Here is a 25,073-nt window from a genome sequence, read left to right on the forward strand (position 1 = left end):
TTACTTTGATTTGGATGACAAAGACGCAGACGTGCTACTGTGAGTATGCAGCTTTGGCTTCTAAACATTTGATCGCTTGACCGTATGTGCGCAACTTTTTTTTGCGTATGTACGTAACTTTTTTAAAATATATAAGCTTTATGAACCTTGGGTTAGGTGAACGGTCTTTTGGGCTGAGTGATTGTGTGTGTTGATCAGGTGTTTGAATTGTATTGGCGTGTTCTATGGAGCTAGGAGCTAGCATAGGAGCTAGGAGCTAGCATAACACGTACCGTACCGTACGTGCGCGTCACGTACGTAACTTTTTAAAAATATATAAGCTTTATGAACCTTGGGTTAGGTGAACGGTCTTTTGGGCTGAGTGATTGTGTGTGTTGATCAGGTGTTTGAATTGTATTGGCGTGTTCTATGGAGCTAGGAGCTAGCATAGGAGCTAGGAGCTAGCATAACACGTACCGTACCGTACGTGCGCGTCACGTACGTAACTTTTTAAAAATATATAAGCTTTATGAACCTTGGGTTAGGTGAACGGTCTTTTGGGCTGAGTGATTGTGTGTGTTGATCAGGTGTTTTAATTGTATTGGTGTGTTCTATGGAGCTAGGAGCTAGCAGAGGAGCTAGGAGCTAGCATAACAAACACGCAGGTGTTATTATGCAGGATTAATTTGTGGCATATTAAATATAAGCCTGGTTGTGTTGTGGCTAATAGAGTATATATATGTCTTGTGTTTATTTACTGTTGTAGTCATTCCCAGCTGAATATCAGGTACCGTGAGTATGCAGCCTTGGCTGCTAAACATTTGATAACTTGACCGTATGTGCGCGTCACGTACGTAACTTTTTAAAAATATATAAGCTTTATGAACCTTGACCGAGTGATTGTGTGTGTTGATCAGGTGTTTGAATTGTATTGGCGTGTTCTATGGAGCTAGGAGCTAGCAGAGGAGCTAGGAGCTAGCATAACAAACACGCAGGTGTTTTTATGCAGGATTAATTTGTGGCATGTTAAATATAAGCCTGGTTGTGTTGTGACTAATAGAGTATATATATGTCTTGTGTTTATTTACTGTTGTAGTCATTCCCAGCTGAATATCAGGTCACCCCCGGCTCTCACAGCATCTTCCCTATCTGAATAGCTTCAACTCCCCACTAGTCCTTCACTTGCACTTTACTCATCCACAAATCTTTCATCCTCGCTCAAATTAATGGGGAAATTGTCGCTTTCTCGGTCCGAATCTCTCTCACTTCATGCGGCCATCATTGTAAACAATAGGGAACTTTGCGTATATGTTCAACTGACTACGTCACGCTACTTCCGGTAGGGGCAAGCCTTTTTTTTATCAGATACCAAAAGTTGCAATCTTTATCGTCGTTGTTCTATACTAAATCCTTTCAGCAAAAATATGGCAATATCGCGAAATGATCAAGTATGACACATAGAATAGATCTGCTATCCCCGTTTAAATAAAAAAAATTCATTTCAGTAGGCCTTACAAGTTGTATTGGCACCGAAACAAGTTTTGACAACAAATACAAACATTTAAAAAATACAATATTTTTGGTGGATACTTTTTTGAATAATTACATGCCAATAATCATATGTTTGTAAACTTTTATTTTTTTTGTGTGTTTCAAAGGTTTTTGTGTTCACTTTTTTTTCTTTTCACATTTGCTTTTCTTTTTTATGGTTTCGTATCTTTTTTTTGGTTGTGCTTATTTTTATTTTTTTAATTTTTTTAACTAATGTAGTAAAAGCGGTACCGACATTGAATATGCATTCTTAAATGATCCATTTTTGTCTCGATATTGCCGTGATACTTGGCAAATCTCCATATGGAAAAAAACACTTTGTTACATTTCTACACAGAGAGAAAAGAGCGACTTTAAAATGTAAGTATAGCTGTATTTATTCACTTAAAACTTTTAAAGTGAATGATCTTATGTAACGAAATTGTGTTCTTATCTGTACTGTAAAGTGCAAATTTGAATGACAATAAAAAGGAAGTCTAGTCTAGTCTAAAACCAGACATGTAAAGCTGTGTAATGGGTAAGCTAAATTTGTGTTAAAATACAAAACTTGACTGTCATAATGTTGAGTTTTTCTTCTTGTTCCCCTGACAAAGAGCCTCATATCGGCTGTGGAGAAAACTTAATGCACAGAGTTTTTTTCAGCGTGTGGAAATAAAGCCGTACATCTTTTTCTTTCTATCTTAATACCTAAATAGGTTGAATCATGAACTTTTGTATGTCTTATTGTATCGTATTGTCAAATATTATTTTGACTTGTATGAATTAATAAACAACGTGCTCATTTCCAAAATGATATTCCACATAATATTTACATGTACATTTGAAAGTACAACCATTTACAACAGAATTGAAAAAACAAAACATCAACTGCTTTTTTGTACAGCTGAGAGATTATTTAAAATTAATAAAAAAATAGGCTGGACTTTTAGAGAAGACATTTCTATTAACAATTACATTAAAACATATTAAAAAATAATATCAGAGTATTACTTTGGGATGTTGTTGTATATAATTCCACAAGAAAGTCAAGTAGACTTTTGCCTTTCTGAAACATCATCTGGATTTTCTCCAGTGTGTTTCTGAGGGGATTTACAGCATTTCCAACTACACAACATCATCATTAAGTGAGCAAAGCTGATGGTTGACTGCTATATTACATTTTATTTTTAAAAATGAACTAATGAAGTAATCATATAATACATCTTCCATATACTGGACCATTTTTAAAAAGAATCATGGTCTACCTATGTTGGGAATAACAATGAATTATTGTAGACATTTAATAATTAACATAAAGATATGACAACTTCTCAGTGCTGCAATCTACTGCACATATAAAACCAATTTTAAGAGTACCGAAGTTTACCAGACTGCTTTATGAATTGGGTAACTAGTCAAAAAGTAATAAAAGTACATTATGTTTATAAATACAAGATTTTTCTCAGAGCAGGAGATAAATGTGCCGACAACAACACACATAGGCCTACTCAAAATGAATGTAAAAAACAACTTTTGCTTCATAATTTTATATTTAAATGAATTTTGACGCCCTGGGTCCTTCCGTCTTCTTCTACAGTGTTTTACCGGCAAGCCCAATTCTATTAAAACTGCTTCTGGGTAAACTTGTTGGAAGCCCCGCCCATAGGCACCCATGTCAAATTACTGCCATTAGTTTGAAACCGTTAAAGAAAAGAAAAGAAACGGAAAAAAATAACCTAAAACCGTAAAAAAGAGAAGCAAATGTGGAAAAAAAAGTTGAACATAAAAACATTTGAAACACACAAAAACAACAAAAGTGCCCAAAAACATCAGTATTGGCATTGGAAACATTTGATGATTAAAAAATATATATTTTTTCAGTGTTTGTATTTATTTGTTTGTTGCCAAAACTTGTTTTTTGTGCCAATACAACTTTTTCTACAATGTCCTTTTTTTTCCGATACCAAATCTTACTGCCAGTGTTTTTGCTCCACGTTGTTGTATCTGGCGAGGAAGACACTCCTCAAAGAAACTGCATCACAAAAAAAGACGACGTGTTTTTGATAACAAACCCTACAGTGGTAACAACTTTATTCCACCTACCCAAAATCAACTGGAAAAAACGTCCCCCGGCCAGTTTGACCAAACAGACAACTGTCCATCCAGTAAGTCCCTAAAATATTGACCATGATACATGCAGCACGTCATGCTTTCTGTGTGCAAACAAAACACTAAATTTGAGCAGATACTGTAATTTGATTGTTCATATTTTTCAGTCAGTACAAATTTGTTTCCTTTAGCATTTTGTTGCACATTATTTCTGCATTGCTTCATGTGTGGTTGTAGGGAGTTTGTCATAAAACACAAAATTAAAGACTGCACTTCTTACTTCTTTTTTAAATGAGGTTGAAGATTTTTGTAGTGAACTGTGCTGGTTAATACAACCAATAACAGAGCATTTAAGCTTATGGGTCTCACCGTGTACATATTTTTGTTTAAACTACCACTATTGCTTTGGAAAATAAAAAACGCTTATGACTTATGGGGATCCCCAATACAGAAAAACAGACAGTGTTGGGCAGTAGCAAGTTACGTAGCTTAACTTCATTTCCAAATACCTTGGTGGTAGCTTCTCTATATTTTTGAACCAGTAGTGATTCCTGTAGCTCAGCTACTTTTAGACCCATGTAGCGAGGTAGCTTATATCAAAGCTACAAACTACTATAAAGGAAGAAATTAACCGTTAATCCAAGGGGAGAGAATAAACAATATGGAGGAAATCCATGATGATTGGTTGGTTTATTATGATGAGCAACGATTGGTTAAGTTTGGGGCAAAACATTACGGACAGGCCAAATAGAGGCAAGATATGGCGGCTCATCGAACCAGGAAGGGAAATCCCAATAGACACACACATGTGACATGACGACGAGAGAGTCGGGGACAGAGGGAATATTCAAGCAGATGATTAAAAATTAAAATATTAATTTAGTGGAAGATGGCAGAGGGATATTCTCCCTCAGATGTTTCTTTTAGAGGTGAGGACAACATCTAGGAAACCCACTTTGCATCTCCGTTTGAATAAAACAACGTCCTAAACATAAATTTTGAGTTGTTTACTTTGTAAGCCCAAATCAAAAACGGCTTTCGACATCGAAGACGTCTAACACAAATTTAAGAACCCACATTATGGTGAGTTAAATTCATGAAAAGTTTTACCGCACGTAAACACTCGCGGTTCCCAAACAACACACAAGTCGTTGTGTTTATGTCAACATATAGATAAAAGCTCTTTTTATTTACGGTAGGCAGAGAAAATGAATAACATAGGTGTGGGCCAAAGAAAAGGCAAACTGAAATAAATACATACAGTGGAGTGTGGGGACACCCAGAGGGAGTTGTAGGGTGTCCCCTGCTGAATGGCAGTTAATAGTAATGGTCCCTTATTGGTTACATTAACATTATTACCTGTATAAGAACTTAAAATGTAGAAGTTGGGAAGGAATTTCCTTTTAGTAGAATGTGTTTACTTTAAATAAGTTATTTTTTAAGTTTCCTTTCATGTAAAGATGGAGTTTGTTAATGTCTCTTTTGTGAGACAAATGTTTTGCACTTTTCCTTTAGCCAGGTCATTGTCATTTTTCTACTGTGCTGAAAAGTCCATCCATCCATTTTCTACCGCTTGTCCCTTTTGGGGTCGTCATTAGAATATATATTATGGTGTTTATTTATCATTATTATTGTTGCACTGCCTTTTATTTGAATTGTTTCCTTGTTTTCCCCCTCCTTTTCAATTCAATCCAATTCACTTTATTTATATAGCACATTTAAACAACAAAATGTTTCCAAAGTGCTGCACAACAATATTAAAAACAATATTCAAATATTATCCTTAGCTCCACCAATGACTGAATAAAAACAAAAAATAAATACATATAAAACCAATATAAAAAACAATATAAAATAAATATGATTAAAAACTATTTTAAAAGGTAAAATCAATTAAAACAGTAAATAGAAATCAAAATTTTAAAAACACAGAGGACAACAGAGGACCACACAACTCACGTAGTGTTAAAAGCCAAAGAATAAAAGTGGGTCTCAAGTCGAGACTTAAAACACTCCACTGGGGGAGCAGTTTGAACATGGAGGGGCAGAGTGTTCCAGAGCTTAGGGCCGACCACAGAGAAGGCCCTGTCTCCCCTGGTTTTAAGTCTGGTCTTGGGCACCACGAGCTGGAGCTGGCTCTCGAACCTCAGAGCGCGTGCAGGATTGTACATTTGGATGAGGTCCGAGATATACTGAGGTGCCAGTCCATGTAAGCTTTAAAAACAAACAGCAAGGTTTTAAAATCAATTCTAAGATTTTGTACATGGTACGCAACTTAAAAGAAATGTTAAAATGTTAAAAAGCCAGACAGAGGGCATATTTCTTGTTTGTGTTTAGTATAATAAACAATCAAACTGAGCATTTTTTTTCTAGCTTGGTGGAATGTTGTACGCAAATTTATATATTTATATACATGTAGCTTTAATGTACAAGCTACTTTTGCCGTTGAGTTTGTAGTGTAGCTTGCTACAATTATCTGGGGATAGCTTCCCCTATAGCTTAACTACATTTAATTAAGAGGAACAAGTAGCTTTGCTTACTACATTTTCAGAGTAGCTTGCCCATCACTGAAAACATGTGCCAACATGTAAAAAAGCAGGTTTTGCATAATATGACTACTTTAAGAGTATCGAAAGTTTAGAAAAGTCAAAAAAAAAAAAAATAGTGTGTGTGTGTGTGTGTGTGTATGTGTTGTGGGGGCTGGCTCAGGGGCATTATATATGAGCGTACATGTGTGATGGGCTGGGGGCCCCCCTGAGAGAAAATGCTCCAGGGGGCAAAGAAAAGCCTGCTTTGATTGCTTGTTCCTCAAGCAGCTCATCTAAATTTCTTACAGAACAACATACCTCAACACGAAGACGACGAACATACTTCATTACAGCACACACACACACACACACACACACACACACACACACACACACACACACGCACGCACGCACGCACGCACGCACGCACGCACGCACGCACTCACACACACACACACACACACACACACACACACACACACACACACACACACACACACACACACACACACACACACACACACACACACGCACGCACGCACGCACGCACTCACACTAATTTCTTCATCTTTGTCCTTCCATTCACCATCAGCCTCTTCTCGTCTTTCCTCGTCTATTAACAACTTTGACATTTGCAAGGAGGCCCCCGTGCAATGTACACGCTGTAAAGTCACACACACATACACGCACACGCACACACTCACAAACACAATATCTGTCCGAGAGAAGGCATCATGCCAGGGTTTTCCCAAGGTTTTTTCCCAGAACAACTTACAGAACCACAGACAAAGAGATAGATATGAAGGAACATACAGGAAATTAAAATGTGGAGAATGTATATCAAGAACAGCTTCTACTCTCCTGAGAAGACTTTCTGCAAGACTTTGGGGTGTGTCTGTGGGTATTATTGTCCTTTTGTGAGGTCAGAGGTCAGTGATGTAGGACTTCAGAGAGAGTACTTTCTCACTTTTCTTCTGTGGTCCCTCCCCAAAGCCTTGTCACAAGGTTTGCAGTGTGCAATTGTCTAAAATGTCCTGCTAAGATGTACAATTACTTAATAAGAACCCTTACCTATTGTACCTGTTCTCCCACATTTACTCCAAACTCACTTATTGTATTTATATAAATAAGTGCACATCAGAGCACAAACAGAGAAGTAAAATAGAATTAAATACCAAAAGGTCACAAAAGGAACATAGTTAGGTCACAAACACACAAATTGTATAGATACTATAATTACAGTAGTGATTACCCTCTCACATTACTGCAAATATTTCATTGCATCTTTGCATCGTGGGCGGTGCCTCTGGATTGGCAGACCGGGGTGGTGGTTCCTCTCTTTAAGAAGGGGAACGGATGGGTGTGTTCCAATTATCATGGATGACACTGCTCAGCTCACACTGTGCCTTTTTTTATAATGTATTTGCATCTCCTCCTCCCAGTATTGTGGGCATTTTGATGACCAGCATATATTCTGCATATTAATGAAGACAAAGACGCAAAATAGATTGCACGCCTTATTCTGCTCACGTAACAGACGCAATCCACTTTGCACACGTTTTGTAGATCGGCTTTGCGTGTGCTATCAAGTTTGCATGTGTTTTTGTACGCTTAGTAAATCAGACACCCTTAATGTGCGCTGAGGCATCCAACACCTGAAGAGCAACAACAGTAACTCATCAGCAGCTAACAACAGGGAAAATAGCAGAGGAACTTAACCACTTCTCTGCCCGTTTCGAGTCATCCATACCAGCCACACCCCAAATGTCCCTTACCCTCTAGTCCTCAGCTGCTCGTCCTCCAAGAACACCAGGTGAGGCAGGCACTGAAATCTATAAACCCGCGTAAAGCAGCTGGCCCCTGGAGCAGTACTTCTCAAGTAGTGAAGAACTGAGGGGACGTGGTGCGATGCCAGGGGGTGCGTGTTTGAACCCAGGGAACATGCTTTATCAGTATCATGCTTCAAACCCCACTTTGAAAAGCTGTGCACATTGTAGCCGGTAATCCTGATTTTGTAATTTTGATTAAAAAAAAGAAAAAAAAAGAATCAGCACAAATAGTTTTAGTAATTTTTGTTTTGTAGGTTAAATTGTGAGCTGCCACCTTATTGTGGTAGAGGAGTTTGCGTGACCCAATGATCCTAGGAGCAATGTTGTCCGGGGGCTTCTATGCCCCCTGGTAGGGTCTTCCAAGACAAACAGTTCCTAGGTGAGGGATCAGACAAAGAGCAGCTCGAAAAACAAAGGACTCAGATTTCCCTCGCCCGGACGCGGGTTACCGGGGCCCCCCTCTGGAAACAGGCCCAGAGGTCGGGCACGATGGCGGGCGCCTGGTGGCCGGGCCTGTCCCCATGGGGACCGGCCGGGCACAGCCCGAAGAGGCAACGTGGGTGAAGTGAAGTGAAGTGAATTATATTCATATAGCGCTTTTTCTCTAGTGACTCAAAGCGCTTTACATAGTGAAACCCAGTATCGAAGTTACATTTAAACCAGTGTGGGTGGCACTGGGAGCAGGTGTGTAAAGTGTCTTGCCCAAGGACACAACGGCAGTGACTAGGATGGCGGAAGCGGGGATCAAACTTGGAACCCTCAAGTTGCTGGCACGGCCACTCTACCAACCGAGCTATACCCCCTCCAATGGGCTCACCGCTCATAGGAAGGGCCATAGAGGTCGGGTGCAGTGTGAGCTGGGCGGAAGCCAGAGGCAGGGCACTTGGCAGTCCGATCCTCGGCTACATAAAATAGCTCTTGGGATGTGGAATGTCACCATATTGGAGCCTGAGCTAGTGCGCGAGTTGGAGAACTTCCGGCTGAATATAGTCGGACTCACTTCGACGCACAGCAGGGGCTCTGGAACCAGTTCTCTCGAGAGGGGCTGCAATCTCTTCCACTCTGGCGTTGCACGCAGTGAGAGGCAACGGGCTGGGGTGGCAATTCTTGTTTCCCACCGGCTCAAAGCCCGCATGTTGGAGTTCAACCCAGTAGACGAGAGGATAGCTTCCCTACGCCTTCGGGTGGGAGGACGGGTCCTGACTGTTGTTTGTGCTTATGCACCAAATAGCAGCTCAGATCACCCACCCTTCTTGGATTCCCTCGAGGGAGTACTGGAGAGGGCTCCCCCGGGTGATTCCCCTGTTCTACTGGGGGACTTCAACGCTGTTATTGACAACGACCGTGAAACCTGGAGAGGCGTGATTGGGAAGAATGGACGCCCGGATCTGAACCCGAGTGGTGTTTTGTTATTGGATTTTGTGCTCGTCACAGATTGTCCATAACGAACACAATCTTCAAACATAAGGGTGTCCATATGTGCACTTAATGCTGAAAGGTACATACGGGTTTTGGAACAACATATGTTGCCATCCAAGCAACGTCTTTTTCACGGATGCCCCTGCTTATTTCAGCAAGACAATGCCAAGCCACATTCTGCACGTGTTACAACAGCGTGGCTTCGTAGTAAAAGAGTGGAGGTACTAGACTGGCCTACCTGTAGTCCAGACATGTTTCCCATTGAAAATGTGTGGTGCATTATAAAGCGTCAAATACCACAACAAAGACCCTGGACTGTTGAACATCTTAAGCTGTACATCAAGCAAGAATGGGAAATAATTCCACCTGAAAAGCTTCAAAAATTGGTCTCCCCAGCTCCCAAACGTTTACTGAGTGTTGTTAAAAGGAAAGGCCATGTAACGCAGTGGTAAAAATGCCCCTGTGCCAACTTTTTTGCAATGTGTTGCTGCCATTAAAATCTAAGTTAATGATTATTTGCAATTTTCTCAGTTCGAACATTAAATATCTTGTCTTTGCAGTCTATTCAATTTGCAAATCATTGTATTCTGTTTTTTTTTTAAGGATTTACACAACATGCCAACTATACTGGTTTTGGATTTTGTACATAGCAGTCCTGTCAGAAACCCTTACAAGCTTGTTTTTGGGACCGTGGCCCACCAGTTGAGAAGCGCCGATGCGGAACAAGCAGCGTTGTGGGACTTGTATGTTTTCTGAGGTTCGTATTCCACGAGGCGGCCCGTTCATTAAAGCCCTCAAGCCGAAGAAGCGGGAATTCACCGTTGGCGTTCACTTTACACTTGACATGGCTTGTTTATTCAATGTGTGTGTTCGACCAATAAAGCACAGCAGACAGCTAAAGTAATGTGTGGAAATGAGCTTCACCATCCCCCAGGTTACACTTTGTGTGCGTGTGTGTGTGTGTGTGTGTGTGTGTGTGTGTGTGTGTGTGTGTGTGTGTGTGTGTGTGTGTGTGTGTGTGTGTGTGTGTGTGCGTGTGTGTGCGTGCGCGCTTGTGTGTGTGAGACGGCTGATGTAATGTAGGAACAAGAGATGGACATGAAACTCTTTCCATATGCAAACTTATTGATCACAGACGTCTGCGATGTCCGAGCTAGATTTCCTCTTAAAGCTAAGTTTAACTTTGTGGTTGGAGACCACCGTAACGAGCACCAATAGGCATCCTTGATAGTGTCCTACCTGCCAGGCAGAGTCCCAAGATGGTGAGAACAACCAGCACGTAGAGCGTCACGATGGCATACTTGATGGCGGAGAGCGAGTTGAGCTGACCGCAACACTGATCCACTTTCCTGTGCCGCGTTCCAGAACCTAAGCAGGATAAAAACATGGCAGAAGAGCGCGTTCAATAAGAAGAGACATTTGGCGTTCACGTTTGCCTTGTCTCTTGATAGAGAACACATTACCACTCCAGAATGTTCAAACATAAACATATGATGTTTTGAATATATATACAGTATACTTACCCACAAAGTATGTTGCCTATTGCTGCTTTACTGATAACTGAATAATAAGTAAGCAATTACAGTCAGTGAATTATGATAAGAGAGCATTAATGTCTCATTTGACCTATATGCTAGGCCACAATGTTAATTATACATGCTTTATTGATTTTTTACGTTATATCTAATGATAGTAAAGTTAGATTTAATGCTGCATACATGAAGACATGTGGTTTAAACTTTGTTTTTGTACCAAATGTTACTTATACTTGCTTTACTAATTATTTACGTTATTTCTAAAGTTGCATTTAATGCTCTGTATGTGAACTTAATACTTAATTTCTAGACCAAATGTTACTCATTCTTTACATTCAATCCAACAATAGTACAGTTGGATTTAATGGTGCATACAAGAAAGCAGTTTAATCTTTGTTCTTTGGACCACATGTTACTTTTTTACTTTACTTTATTATTTATTTACGTTATAGTAAAGTTGGATGTAATACCTTATGCATGAACATTTACTTTTAAATGTTTACTTTACTTTTTCTCTACGTTACATCTAATAATAAAAAAAAGTTTGAAATTAATGGTACATGCAAGAAAAAAACAGGTTAACCTTTGGGATTTGGACCACATATGACTTATTCCGGCTTTATTGCTTTGTGTTATATCTAACAACAATAACGTTGGATTTAATGTAAGTACATGAACATGCTGTTTAATCTTTGTGTTTTGGGCTAAATGTCACTTATTTTTACTTTATTGATTCTTTATGTTATATATAACACCAATAAAGTTGGATTTAATGGCACATACAAGAAAGCAAGCAGTTTATCTTTGGACCACATGTGACCTTTTCTGGCATTATTGATTCCTTGTTATATTCTAGTTGGATTTAATGCTCTATAGATGAAAATGCTGTTTACCACTCGATTTTTTTGGACCAAATTATACTTATTTTATCCTCAACTGATTATTTGCCTTCTATCTAACAGTAGTAAAATTGAATTTATAGTTCAATTTGATGCTCCATATATCATTCTTATATTACTGATTTTTTACGTTATATCTAATAATAATAATAAAGTTGAATGTAATGGTGTATGTAAGAAAAAAACTTATTTTCGCTTTGTTATTCCTGACTTAACAGCTAAAATGTGCAGAAATATAGGCAACGACTCAGATTTTTATTAAATCATAATTATTATTATGATTAATGACTTATAAATCGAACAGCTGCCAAATATCACACCTTCTAATGAAATACCAAAGGTTACATGAAGTATATGCACAGATGGACTGCATTAAAATGTGTTCCAAATTAAGAAGCTGTGTGAAATGCAGCCAGTTGTGATACATGCTAGCAGCATTTGAGGGTATGATGAGTTTCTAATGAGCCTTTATGTGATGTTGGCTGGGGTCATACTTTTGAATATGAAACATCATGCCGCAGCTTTCGTTTTGGACACTCGCCAAGTCAGTAGACACACGCACACGCATGCAAACGCACACACACACACACACACACACACACACACACACACACACACACACACACACACACACACACACACACACACACACACACACACACGCGCGCGCGCACACACACACACACACACACACACACGCACAGACACACACACTCACACTTGTATTTGTTACCTTCTTGAGACCTCCAAAAATGCCTATGTCTTTAGGACCACCCTTTCTCGATATATAAAGATTTGTATTTACAACATTAATAATATATGTTTTTATTTTATTTTTTTGTTTGTAATTGGTTTTTAATCTTCATTGTTTACTTCAAGTTATTACAGTATGTCTCTATATGCATTTTTATTGAATTTTTTTAATTAAAGGGGGCGCATTTCAATTTCTTACACACACTTGTTATTACATATGTTGGCCAGAGGGGGAGCATTTAAATTTTTTACACACACTTGTTATTTCATATTTTATATATATATATTTTTTTGTCCTGTCCAGCTTCTCAGGCAAATCATATTGTTGATGTAGATGCCCATATTGGCTGTACAAATTTACTTTACAAAAGAGAAGTGTGGGGTACTTCTCTTGTTGCCTTATTTGTATTTGACTTTATTAAATGTATTTATATTATCATTTGGTGCAGACGGGCCGGAGCAGGAGGGGATAGAAAGAGAAAAAAAGGAAGACAGAGGGGGAAATTGTGGGGACAAGAGGGTAATAAGACAGAGAGACAACAACAACAACAACAGCAAACACAACAACAACAACAACAACAACAACAACAACAACAACATCAACAACAATAGAGCAAGATCAGCAAATATGAAATGTACAAATATGATGGGGGAGCACTTTTAAAACCGGCACACAGTCAATTAGAAAAATCCCTCCTTTTTGGGACCACCCTAATTTTGATAGATTTCACCACAAGGGGGACAAATGAGATCTCTATTTTTTGTTTTTTAGAATGTGCTTAAGGCCGATGATAAACGAGTTACGGACCACAGATGGCTAACTGTTAATGGCCACTGTAGTCTTAGTACCGTAGTGTATTTGTTCCTCCTATGGTCACATATGGGCCGCGGGTTGTCTTATGTCAGCATCGGAAGTCGTAAAATCAGCTGTTCACCTGGTGGGGTTTTTCTGGGATGAATAGGGAAGTCCTTCTTTAGCTGCCATCTTGTTTTATCATATATTGCTGCCTTTGCACCTGTCAATGTTTACTTTTGTATGCACATTAAATCAACAACAAATCCTGACTTTGGAGCAATGTTCACGGACTCTAGTATTTTGCTCTCTATTAGAAGCAACGTTTTTCCGTATTGAGACCATGATTTCGCTCCTAACTTGTTCACCGGTCCTTATAGGTACTTTTCCTTGTTGAAGTCTCTAGAAATACAGGAACACACACACACACACACACACACACACACACACACACACACACACACACACACACACACAACACACACACACACACACACACACACACACACACACACACACACACACACACACACACACACACACACACACACACACACAGACACACACACACACGCACCCACACACACACACACACACACTTTACCCTATATAATAAAGAACACACACACTATCCTGCAGCTCAAACACAAACACAGCTGTCTCAGATGTGTCACATGCTTGGAATGTATAGACGCACAGAGAAAAAAAGGCCATCTAAGCAAAGATGCAGCAACTTCGCATCATGCAAAAACACCAAACAGGAAGTTTAACGGCGGCAAATGGCAGACACTGCGTTGCTTCCTCTTGATGTGCTAATATTTGCTGGCTGAGCTAAGCTAAGTCCACACTTAGTTATGCTAAGATAAGCGAAGCGTGTCACGCTTTCAGCCTCTAGTAACCCAAAACATGTTTAAGTTAGGAGGAAGCTACGTGACCTCTGCCTTGAAACTGCCCTTTGAAGGCGTTCGTTTTTGCCTACCTTCCAGTTTGCGAAGGCCTTTGCGTGATCTGTTGACCTTTTCACAACTTGAGACAAGTACCCGAATTAAATAACACAAGTAAATTAAACATAGCCTATCATTAACCAATGATTAATTGATTATTAATGTGAAATTGCATATTAAATAATGTATAAATTATTTAAATTGTGATTTATAGCCTTAATTACTTTATTCAAACTATTTATTAATTATTTATTTCAAAATAAATGTATAGATTTTGTTGCTTATTTATTATTTGCCGACATGTCTATTTAATTGTATCACATTTTTATTAACCAATTTAATTTGCATTGATTTAATTGTATTTTTTTATTTGATGTGTTTATAATTGTTAAGTGGAAGCGATTGAACAAATACACAAAATATTTATAAAATCCAATAGTTAGATCCTTAAAATAGATTAATTATATATAAGTGTGAAAAGATAAATTCAATAATCTATAAATTGTGATACATAACTTGCTCAGTGGCCTTGTGGTTAGAGTGTCTGCCCTGAAATCGGTAGGTTGTGAGTTCAAACCCCGGACGAGTCATACCAAAGTCTATAACAATGGGACCCATTACCTCCCTGCTTGGCACTCAGCATCAAGGGTTGGAATTGGGGGTTAAATCACCAAAAAGGATTCCCGGGCGTGGCCACCGCTGCTGCTCAGTGCTCCCCTCACCTCCCAATGGGTGAACAAGGGGATGGGTCAAATGCAGAGGACACATTTCCCCACACCTAGTGTGTGTGCGACAATCATTGGTACTTTAACTTTAACTTTAATCAAATGTACTATAATTGTATTTAACATTTTAATTAAACTGTTTATTTATTAATTATTTCATAGCCAGGTTCAATATTTCATGACCATTTATACATTTAATTTCAAGACATTCTTACTCTTTCTATTATTATTTTTTAAAAATGTAATTGTATTTTTTTTCCTATTCATTTATATATATTTTTTCATTCTAGTCATAATCAAAGTCACCATTCAAAGAGTTTCAGTGGATTAGATCAATAATCTGATTGGTTGAGCTGCAATGTCATCTGGTTTGGTGTCATAGTTAGGTGAGTGCATATGTCAACATATGAATAGATGAGGAAAAACACCCTGCAAAAACAACATGGGGGCCTGTCTTACCTTCGTCACACAGGTTAAGTTTGGACAAGTTGTGTCCGTCGTAGGCGTCCTCGTACATGGACGCGTTCTCACGCTCCTCGTAGGTGCTCAGGTACATGGCCTTGTTCTCCATCTCCTTGCTGTGCACACACACACACACGCACACACAGACACATGAATAAAGATGGGACATGCAGGTTAAGAAAAGGATGTCCAAGGTAAACAAAATGGGAGGAGGTGTGTGCGGCGTGAGGATTGTGCGTCGGATTTGTGATTTTAACCTTTTTCCATCCATTCCTTATGTTACGTTTGGCTTGAAGGAGAATTTTCTGTAAGTCCATGAATTAAAGATGACACAGAAAGACAAACACACTCTGGCTTGTGTGTCAGAAGACATTTATGTTGTAACAAAACGGCAATAGCTCTAGCACGAATTATGATCTTTGATAAGAAAATGGAACTTCCCTACTTAACCATCTTGGTAGTACTTATTTGTTTTATGCAAGATAAGAGACATGGAACCTCTGTAATGGACGTTCTTGAGGACATACGAGCATTGTTGTCGGAAAAAAAAGACAGCTGTACGTCACACAAAAAGTCCGGGTTCAATGTCACACATGTTTTGCTTTTTCTTCGAGGGTGTTCAATACAAGAAGATAATATCCAGGAAGGTACGTAGAATGGAAAAAAAGCTAGTTTGTTTAACAGGCGTTAACTTCTTTATGCACTTTTATGAACGGTAAAATGCTTAAATGTGACTGAAAAGATTGCCTGTTCATTTAATATAGTGTTTTAGATGGCCACAGTTTGACCCTGGAACTATCGCCACATTGTGCATCAAAATTTACAGCTTCACGCTATCATGTTTTCTCCTCATTTTTTAAAGCAAAGTTTACATGTTTTTGGCTTAGATTTTGGGTTGGGTACCATTTGAATCAATACTAATAATCAACAGACCCAATTTTCTGTACTTTTGTGTGTGTTCAAATGTCTGATGGCTATCAGTAGCATGTATATGGCATATCTAAGTACTGAGCTATCGCATTTTGAAAAGTGGATTTTTACTGTACTTTTGAGCGTCTTTTTTTGCTTTGTTGGCATGGAAAATTGGAACATTACCTACAGTATAGTTAGTCTAGCTGAGTCCGCTCTGAGTGCTTGACTGCTTGTTTCCTCGCCAAGTGTTTGAGACGGTGCCAAGTCTGCAAGCGGACATGACGTCACATGCAACAAAGGTATTGGAGGATGGCACCGTTAGATTTTTACATGAATCGATACCTTGCTGTACCAACGGACTTCAATCAATCAATCAGTCAATCAATCGAAGTTTATTTATTTACCCCTTAATCACAAGTGTCTCAAAGGGCTGCACAAACCACAACGACAGATCCCACATCAGGACAAGAAAAAACTCAACCCGATGGGCACAATGAGAAACCTTGGAAGGGACCGCAGATATGGGGGACCACCCCCTGGGCGACCGGTGCAATGGATGTCGAGTGGATCTTAGTTAACAATGTGAGAGTCCAGTCCATAGTGGGGCCAGCAGGGGATCATCTTGAGTGGAGACAAGTCAGCAGCGCAGAGACGTCCCCAACTGATGCACAGAGGAGTGGTCCACCCCGGGTCCCGACTTTGATAATAACCTCTCCACACAGGAGAGGGGGCAGAGCAGAAAAGAAAAGAGACAGCAGATCAACTGGTCTAATAGGGGGGTCTATATAAAGGCTAGAGTATACAAATGAGTTTTAAGATGGGACTTAAATGCTTCTACTGAGGTCGCATCTCTAACTGTCACTGGTAGGGCATTCCAGAGTACTGGAGCCCGAATAGAAAACGCTCTAAAGCCTGCAGACTCGTTTTGGAGTCTGGGAATCACTAATAAGCCGGAGTTCTTTGAATGCAGATTTCTTGCCGGGACATACGGTACAATACAATCAGCAAGATAGGATGGAGCTAGACCATTTAGTATTTTATACGTAAGTAATAAAACCTTAAAGTCGCATCTTAAGTGCACAGGAAGTCAGTGCAGGTTAGCCAGTATAGGCGTAATATGATCAAACTTTCCTGTTCTTGTCAAAAGTCTAGCAGCCGCATTTTGTACCAACTGTAATCTTTTACTGCTAGACATAGGGAGACCCGAAAATAATACGTAACAGTAATCAAGATGAGACGTAACGAACGCATGAATAACGATCTCAGCGTCGTTGGTGGACAAAATTGGACGATTTTTAGCGATATTACGGAGATGAAAGAAGGCTATTTTGGTAACACTCTTAAAGGTGCCATATGTAGTAATGTGGCCAGAAATGGTACTGCAATCACAGTCAAAATTATGTGGTACCCTCCCAGTCTCCATGACTGAGGTTGCCAGATACGCAGCCGAATCCGAATCCTACTCCAAGGAACTTCAAATGGCAATCGACGAGTCCTATGCCACGCCGTCCCCACATTTACTAATGTTGATTAGCCAAATGTATTTGTTAAAGTTAAAGTTAAAGTACCAATGATTGTCACACACACACTAGGTGTGGTGAAATTTGTCCTCTGCATTTGACCCATCCCCTTGTTCACCCCCCGGGGGGTGAGGGGAGCAGTTGGCAGCAGCGGTGCCGCGCCCGGGAATCATTTTTGGTGATTTAACCCCCAATTCCAACCCTTGATGCTGAGTGCCAAGCAGGGAGGTAATGGGTCCCATTTTTATAGTCTTTGGTATGACTAGGCCGGGGTTTGAACTCACAACCTACCGATCTCAGGGCGGACACTCTAACCACTAGGCGACTGAGTAGGTAGTAAAGTTACGCAGCAATATTTTAGTCGGGAGTCGGGGCAGATTGTTGGCATTACCCTGCTAAAATGTCTAGTTTGACCGCACTACTTTGATGGCAAGCCAAGCCCAACAGTAAAATTGCCGCCACATTTTGTTCAGCATAACTCCATGTTGCATCCAACCTGACGCACTGCATTACTTCCATTTACGCACATCACCATCTTTCAGTGCAGAGTGAAATTCTATGAGCCAACTCACGCTACGCAAAAACCATGTTACGCATAAATCATATAGCCTACTACCATGTCGATACACAAAGTAGAAAATCATTACATGTAATGCATTATATTGTGCCAAGCAAATACCACCCCATATGTGCCTGATGCACATGCAGTACCAGAAACCGCAATTAGCCATGCTAATGTTGGAACCCATTTCCTCAGCATATTGAGAACGAAATAGGCACTGATACTACCCATATCCACATAGGTTTTCTTTGTTGAAAATATATTTTGCCCTGTCAGTTGGATGACACATCGACATACAGGCTAACGGGCATATATTTCCCCCGTTAGCCTGTATGTCGTTGTGTCATTGACCGGGCTAGCATGCTAAGCATTACACTGGTGTGACGGTACTTTGCTCTTAAGCATTTGTTGCCAAACACACTAGCTTTGTGGTCATAGACAAGGTCATAGACTGTATTGGACAATATAGTTTACATACGAAATGTCCATTTCCATTTAATGCAAGTAATAAGAAAACATAAATGCCTTACTTACCTATCAAGGAGGAAATTAGCGAAGTTTGGCATCAGATGTTTAGACAGTTTAGTAAGTATGAATTGTTTTAGTTATATTGTAAAACTTACAAACGTTGCTTTGAGTGATGAATGGAAAATCCTTTTGAGCAGAAACACTATTGACAAATAGTAGACATAACGGGATAAACTTCCGGTTCAAGGCCCAAAACAGGAAGTACATATTTCACCCGCAGCATCCATATTGAGTGAACTCGTCCAAAAGATGGCGCCATAGCACAAACAATAACACACCTTGTCAGTATCTCTGTCTGTGTTCTGTGAAAACTATTTGTTGAATGCAAAACAATATGGCCGTTGGCAAATAAAAATCTATAGCTTAGTCGCACCGTTTTATAAGCAGGGTTCAATGTGTAGAAAAAAATCGGTTTATGGTCTATAAAATACGGTGTATGGGGTTTTATTTAATGTTCAGAAAAAACGCAATAAAAATGAAAATGCAATAAAAACGTATTTAGAAGGACGTTAAATATTTCTTATTCTCTATACTAAATTGTAAATAGTCGTACTTCGCAAAAAAATAGTTTACCACTGCAGGCCTGGAACCAATAAAGGAAGGAATTACTGTAATAGTATGTACATTATTTACTATAGCTAAATTTATATTTTGCAATTTTGTGTGCTTAAGATCCAAATTCCTTATCTGGATGAAACCAAGGGCAAGAGTGTACAAAGGGGATTAGCCATTGTTTGTGTGTCACATGACCTCATATCCATACATTACGCTTGAGCATCTTTCCCACGTGTCCCTCACTTTAAAAAAACTGGTAAAGGTTGTGCAAGACTCGGCAATAAAAACGCAAAGGTGTGCCATTGTGCTGCTAAACTCCACTTTAGTGCTCAGCAGGACGTCTGCTGAGAGTCCAGCTCAGTCTTGACTTTCTCATTAAAAAGGGAATAAAGCAAGCGGACTGACATTTGGACTCAAACTATTGAGGCTGCTAGGAGATCAGTCGAGTGTGTATTTGCACAGAATGGTGTGTGTTTGTGTGTGTGAGGGATAGAAAGGATGGTGGGAAAGCAAAGATTCACCTCTCTCTGCTTTCGTTAAAAAAAAGAAAAAAACTATACTGTGCATGGTTCACACTAATAAATCTTTAACAATGATCATACACAAACTAGGAATGGGTGAATAGTCTCTTGAATGGTCAATTCAGAGGCTTTTAAAATTATATTGGGGCACTATTCACTACAGGGCGAATCTGCATTCTTGTCTTTTTTGCCAAAATGCTCGGATTCAGCAGTCTTCTCCCGTGATGCCTGCTCTGCTGTGATTGGTCAAGGGTCGAGGGTTTGATGACAGAATAGAGTAAAAGTGATTGTTGATTAATCACATCTTGTGTCTCACACTGGTAAGCTCTGCTCTATCAACAAACCCCCGCTCTTCTTTGGATTACCGTAATGACATGCATATCACTAGAAAGCACAGAGTATCTAACTTCAGAGATCCATCCATCCATCCATTTTCTACCGCTTGTCCCGTCTGGAGTAGCAGGGGTGCTGGAGCCTAACTCAGCTGCATTCGGGCGGTAGGCGGGGTACACCCTGGACAAGTAGCCACCTCATTGCAGGGCCAACTTCAGAGATTATCGGATCTATTTCAATACTTCAAGACTTATAACTAGTAGGGATGTATCCCAGGGCATTTAATCGATCGCAGACGTTTCGCCTCTCATCCGAGTAGGCTTTATCAGTTTGTGCTCATAGACTTCGATTGGTCAGATCTAAGATTAGTCTAGACTAGATCTGACTAATCTTAGATCTGACTTAGATTGGTCAGATCTAAGATTAGTCTGGACTAGATCTGACCATCTAAGTCTATGAGCACAAACTAATAAAGCCTACTCGGATGAGAGGCGAAACGTCTTCTAAGACCCTGTCTACATTAAGTCAGATAACTCATTAAACAAATAATTACTTAGCCTAAGCCCCGTTTCGGCCACACTAAATCATCGTTTAAGGTTCCCCTCCTTGGACAATTTTTTACATGGCGCCATGTATTTATTGAATCTCCGGCTCTTAGCTTTGTATGGACTCATTGATCGTTTACAAACTGAGTTCGGAGAGGAAGTGATGCCAGAAAGACCGCGCCCCACACAGGAAGTGACGTCAGAAAGAACGCGCCACAGCTAGCTTTGTAATAAAGTGGTTTTGTAACTCGGAGTTAACCACTGGAAATATGGAGGCGAGTCATCCAGACATGCCCGTGTTTCTCTTTCCGTATGTACAGATGCTTGTGGAAATCCCACATGAATACTTAAAGAGAAAGCGATTGCAGCTATTTCAAATACAACACTTCTCAGACGGCAAGAGAACTTTCGAATATCCAGGTCAGCTCTGATTCTACTTACCGAAAAACTTTGTCCATTTGTCGAAGGAGAGACAACGAGAATGCGGGCTCCCGTGGATGTGATATAAAAAAGGTAGCGCGAGCTTTGTATTACCTGGCCGTCGAGGGAAGATTACGGAAAACGGCGAATGCTTTTGGACTGGAAAAGCAGACTGTATCAGTTATTGTCCGCCATGTATGTCGTGGACTCAACGTCTAGGTCCAGAGTATATAAAGTCACCAAAAACGAATGGACAATGGAGGTGAAGACAAAAGAGTGAGGAGTGTCCTGACCAGATATCTAGATCACTAGATTGATTGATGTAAAATGTTCTTTATCACAGTATTTACTTTCACGTGTCCATCAAAAATTTGATGAATTTATGATGGCTCAGGTGTAATTCACTACAAAAGGGCCCCACAGTGCACTGGATTCCAGTTAATTGAAATACCACAACACTGGATATTGTTCAGATAAGTTCAATTTAAGAACTTACACACAAAGCAACACTGGAGTTGACTATGATGTGCGCATTTTCCGCGCATGCGTATTAGGTCGCATTGCGCCGGCGGATGGAGGGGCGAGGGGGTCTTAAACGACCATTGTGTGTGTGTGGACAAAGATAAATTTAGGTGGGATTTACTCTGGATAACCTTAGCCGTGTTAGTGTAGAAGGGGCCCAAGACAAACCAAACAGTCCAGTTGCAATCGATTGATTGCGCTGAGATGACAATGATCAGGATGAATAAGAACATTCATAGACAGTAGGGATGTACTGTATCGGTCAGAGATCAGCATCAGCCAATTTTCATGAAAAAGTATGTGATTGCCATTGCCGATTTTTGTCTTTTAATGCCGATCTCAAACGCAGATCCCCTCTTGCTGGCTTAATTTATTTTTAGCCCCCAGGCTAAAAAGCGGTTAGAAGGTATTTATGTGTCTCCATACAAAGTGTGGAGTCAATAACAATAATGATACATAATCACCTCCATTGTAGCAAATAAACTGAATTTCATAGTAGATATCGTTATCAATTATCACTGGAGGATGAGGCTAAACATGTTACACACCGAGAGCAAGCCAGGAGCACTAAGCTCACTTTAAAAACCATTAAGAAATTAGGGCTTATGTAAAGTTTAAGAAGTGTAGATGGAACCACGTACTTTACAGCAGAAAGTAAGCAGTTATTGAATTAACAAGTAGATTAATAAGAGTCTAAAAAAATGAACAACTGTTGGTGTGTCAGCATCGTCGCAGTCAGTACATGACATAAGACGGGAGCGGCTCGATCCATAAACCAATAGTGTTGATATTAAGGGTAGTATCAGTATACGAGCGATACCAAAATGATTAGGCCGATATTTTTATTTACAAAAATGTTTTTTTCCTCATTTGAATAATTTGTTGAAAACAGGAGGATCTTGAGGGGAAAAATCTAATTATTTAAATGAGTAGTTTTGCTTTAATTTGGTTATTGTGTACTATTGACTTTGCCTAAACAATTGTAAGTAATACAAAATTATGTGTATAAATAATAATGTGGATATTGTTAAACTGTCAATAGCACTCACCATAAATACATTGAAAAATATGCGGTTGATACATGTGATCGGTATCGGCGAGAATTGTGTTTCTCATGGTCTGAAGCCTCAAGGGCCAAGTGAAATTACACGGCCAGAGTTTGACACCCATGCTTTAGAATAACAATATGTGGAAAAAGTGAAGCTATGTGAATACTTTCTGGATGCACTAGCTGTATGTTTCCAACATAATTGTAGAATACGACAACACATTTTGCTAGGTCGTCAAAAACACAAAAGAAATCTCTTGGCGTCAAGGGTCACGGTTTTCGGGTGATTCGACCCCCAACTGAGCTCCCGATTGTCTAAAGGAAACCACCGTGTATGTGTGTGTGTGTGTGTGTGTGGTCCCTGATGTCTTCATAACACCCACTCATGTCAGTATATAATGCATGTAAATCTACAAAATAGTACAGAACATACAAATGTTGAGTTATTGTGCAACGCTGACTGATGCTGGAAGTTTACGTCCAAATCTGAACCAATGTGTCATTGAAGACTAACTTTTGGACTCCAAGGAATACAAAAATGTGTATTGTATCCATGATAAAACTGTATATTAGTGTTAATTGGACACAGGAAACGTGCTCTATCTTTGCTCAGTCATCCATGTCAACATGAACACATTTTCACAGTTAATTAGAGACACTTCCGCCCCCACCTCCGACCACACAAACACAAAAAGACAGTTAGTCTATGCATGAGTTCCACTAAAAGTGCATTTCCTGTCTTTTTGAATTACACATGTCAATACGTCAGAGGCGAGCGTTTATCACCTCAGAGGGTCAAAGTGTGGCCTGCACTGATGCTGCTAGTGGGAGAATATGTCAACAGCAATCTTCTCTCACACCAAGTTTACAATACAAGCTACCAATCATTTTGTATTTTTTACTACTGCAAAATCCAGTTCCATATAGTTGTAGAAAGATGTGCAACAAAGGAAATAAGTCTGTTGTTGTGTTTCTCACATTCTGATGCTGACAGCACCAATCAAAAGGCTGTTCAGGCTGCATCAGCAGGTGTACCTAATAAAGTGGCCGTAGAAGAGGATAAAAACAACGTGCATGTCCCACTCACCTTATCAGATGTCAACTGGGATACAAAAGAAAGAAACAGCGGAATTCACAGCTGCGCTGGGATCTTCATTCCCATGTAAAACGTCCACAAGCTCCACGCGTGGGAATGAGGCAGTGTGTATGTACCCTGCACGAGCAGACAGTAACAACAGGCAGCTCAACTTTGCAGGAATTCTCCCTCCGTAATGACGTCACCACAGGCTCCAACTCCAGCTGGAGTGCGTCTCCAAGTCAGCTGGATATGGGTTGCATTATCAGCGCCCTCTATCGTCTGGAAAATGCGTGCAATTTAAAATAAACTAATGCTGTTGGTGTTGTATTCGATTCAAAATTTTTTATTTTTTTATTTTATTTTTACCTTTATTCATACAGGAAAGTATGGAGGGTCAAGTGGGACAAAATTAAATAAATAAGTAAATTTTTGGATAATTACTTGAATGTTTCTGTAAATAATTAAATAAACACACGTGTTGTTATGGATGGGTGGTTAATTTATTCAACGTCAAATTAAATTCATTTATTTTATCATGCAATCATTTATTTCAATATTTAATTATTTTTTTCAATATTTAATTATTTTTTCCCATTATTTAATAGTTAATTTTTTTCATTGAACAGATTTATTTTATCTGTCAAAGTCACCCTATTCAAATCAGTGGGCGGGGCTAACAAAAATCTAGTCCAATAATTATTTGGAACTTTGGAAGTCTTTGAAAACATTGCAGCTAACTTTTTTTATGGAGTTTGTGGTCAGGGGCGCCGAAAAGGGGGGGTAAAGGAGACGGATTCTAGGGGCCCATGATGGAGGGGGGCCCAGAGAGGCCCCTAATGATGATGAAATTATAATGTTGCCGCTGTGCTGGGGGCCCTGTAAAGATTCTTTTCATGGGGCCCAAAATCCCTAGCGGCGCCCCTGTTTGTGGTAGATATTTTAGACCGTGTGGTGTATGTGGAAGCAAGCTGATTCAGAGCATGTAGTTAAATGTAGTTACAGTAGAGGAATTAATTGAATTTAT

At 39.6% G+C, this 25,073-nt stretch overlaps 1 protein-coding gene across 2 annotated transcripts in view; it reads right to left on the bottom strand.

Annotated features, from left to right (window-relative positions):
* scara5 (scavenger receptor class A, member 5 (putative)) overlaps positions 1 to 24,217 on the bottom strand; it is a 103,587-nt gene extending 79,370 nt beyond the window's left edge. The window contains exons 1-3 of one of the 2 annotated variants that reach the window (XM_062044899.1): positions 24,059 to 24,217; positions 15,503 to 15,621; positions 10,634 to 10,762 (exon numbers count right to left, since the gene is read on the bottom strand). In XM_062044899.1, coding sequence (XP_061900883.1) covers positions 10,634 to 10,762; positions 15,503 to 15,614 — 241 coding nt within the window. In that variant the 5' untranslated portion in view covers positions 15,615 to 15,621; positions 24,059 to 24,217. Of the gene's footprint in view, positions 1 to 10,633; positions 10,763 to 15,502; positions 15,622 to 24,058 lie in introns of those variants that run through there. The other variant, XM_062044900.1, reaches the window with a different exon arrangement.
* Between the last annotated feature and the right edge of the window lie 856 nt (positions 24,218 to 25,073).

This window comes from Entelurus aequoreus, linkage group LG04 (genome assembly GCF_033978785.1).
Source record: "Entelurus aequoreus isolate RoL-2023_Sb linkage group LG04, RoL_Eaeq_v1.1, whole genome shotgun sequence".
Classification (NCBI taxonomy): Eukaryota; Metazoa; Chordata; class Actinopteri; order Syngnathiformes; family Syngnathidae; genus Entelurus; species Entelurus aequoreus.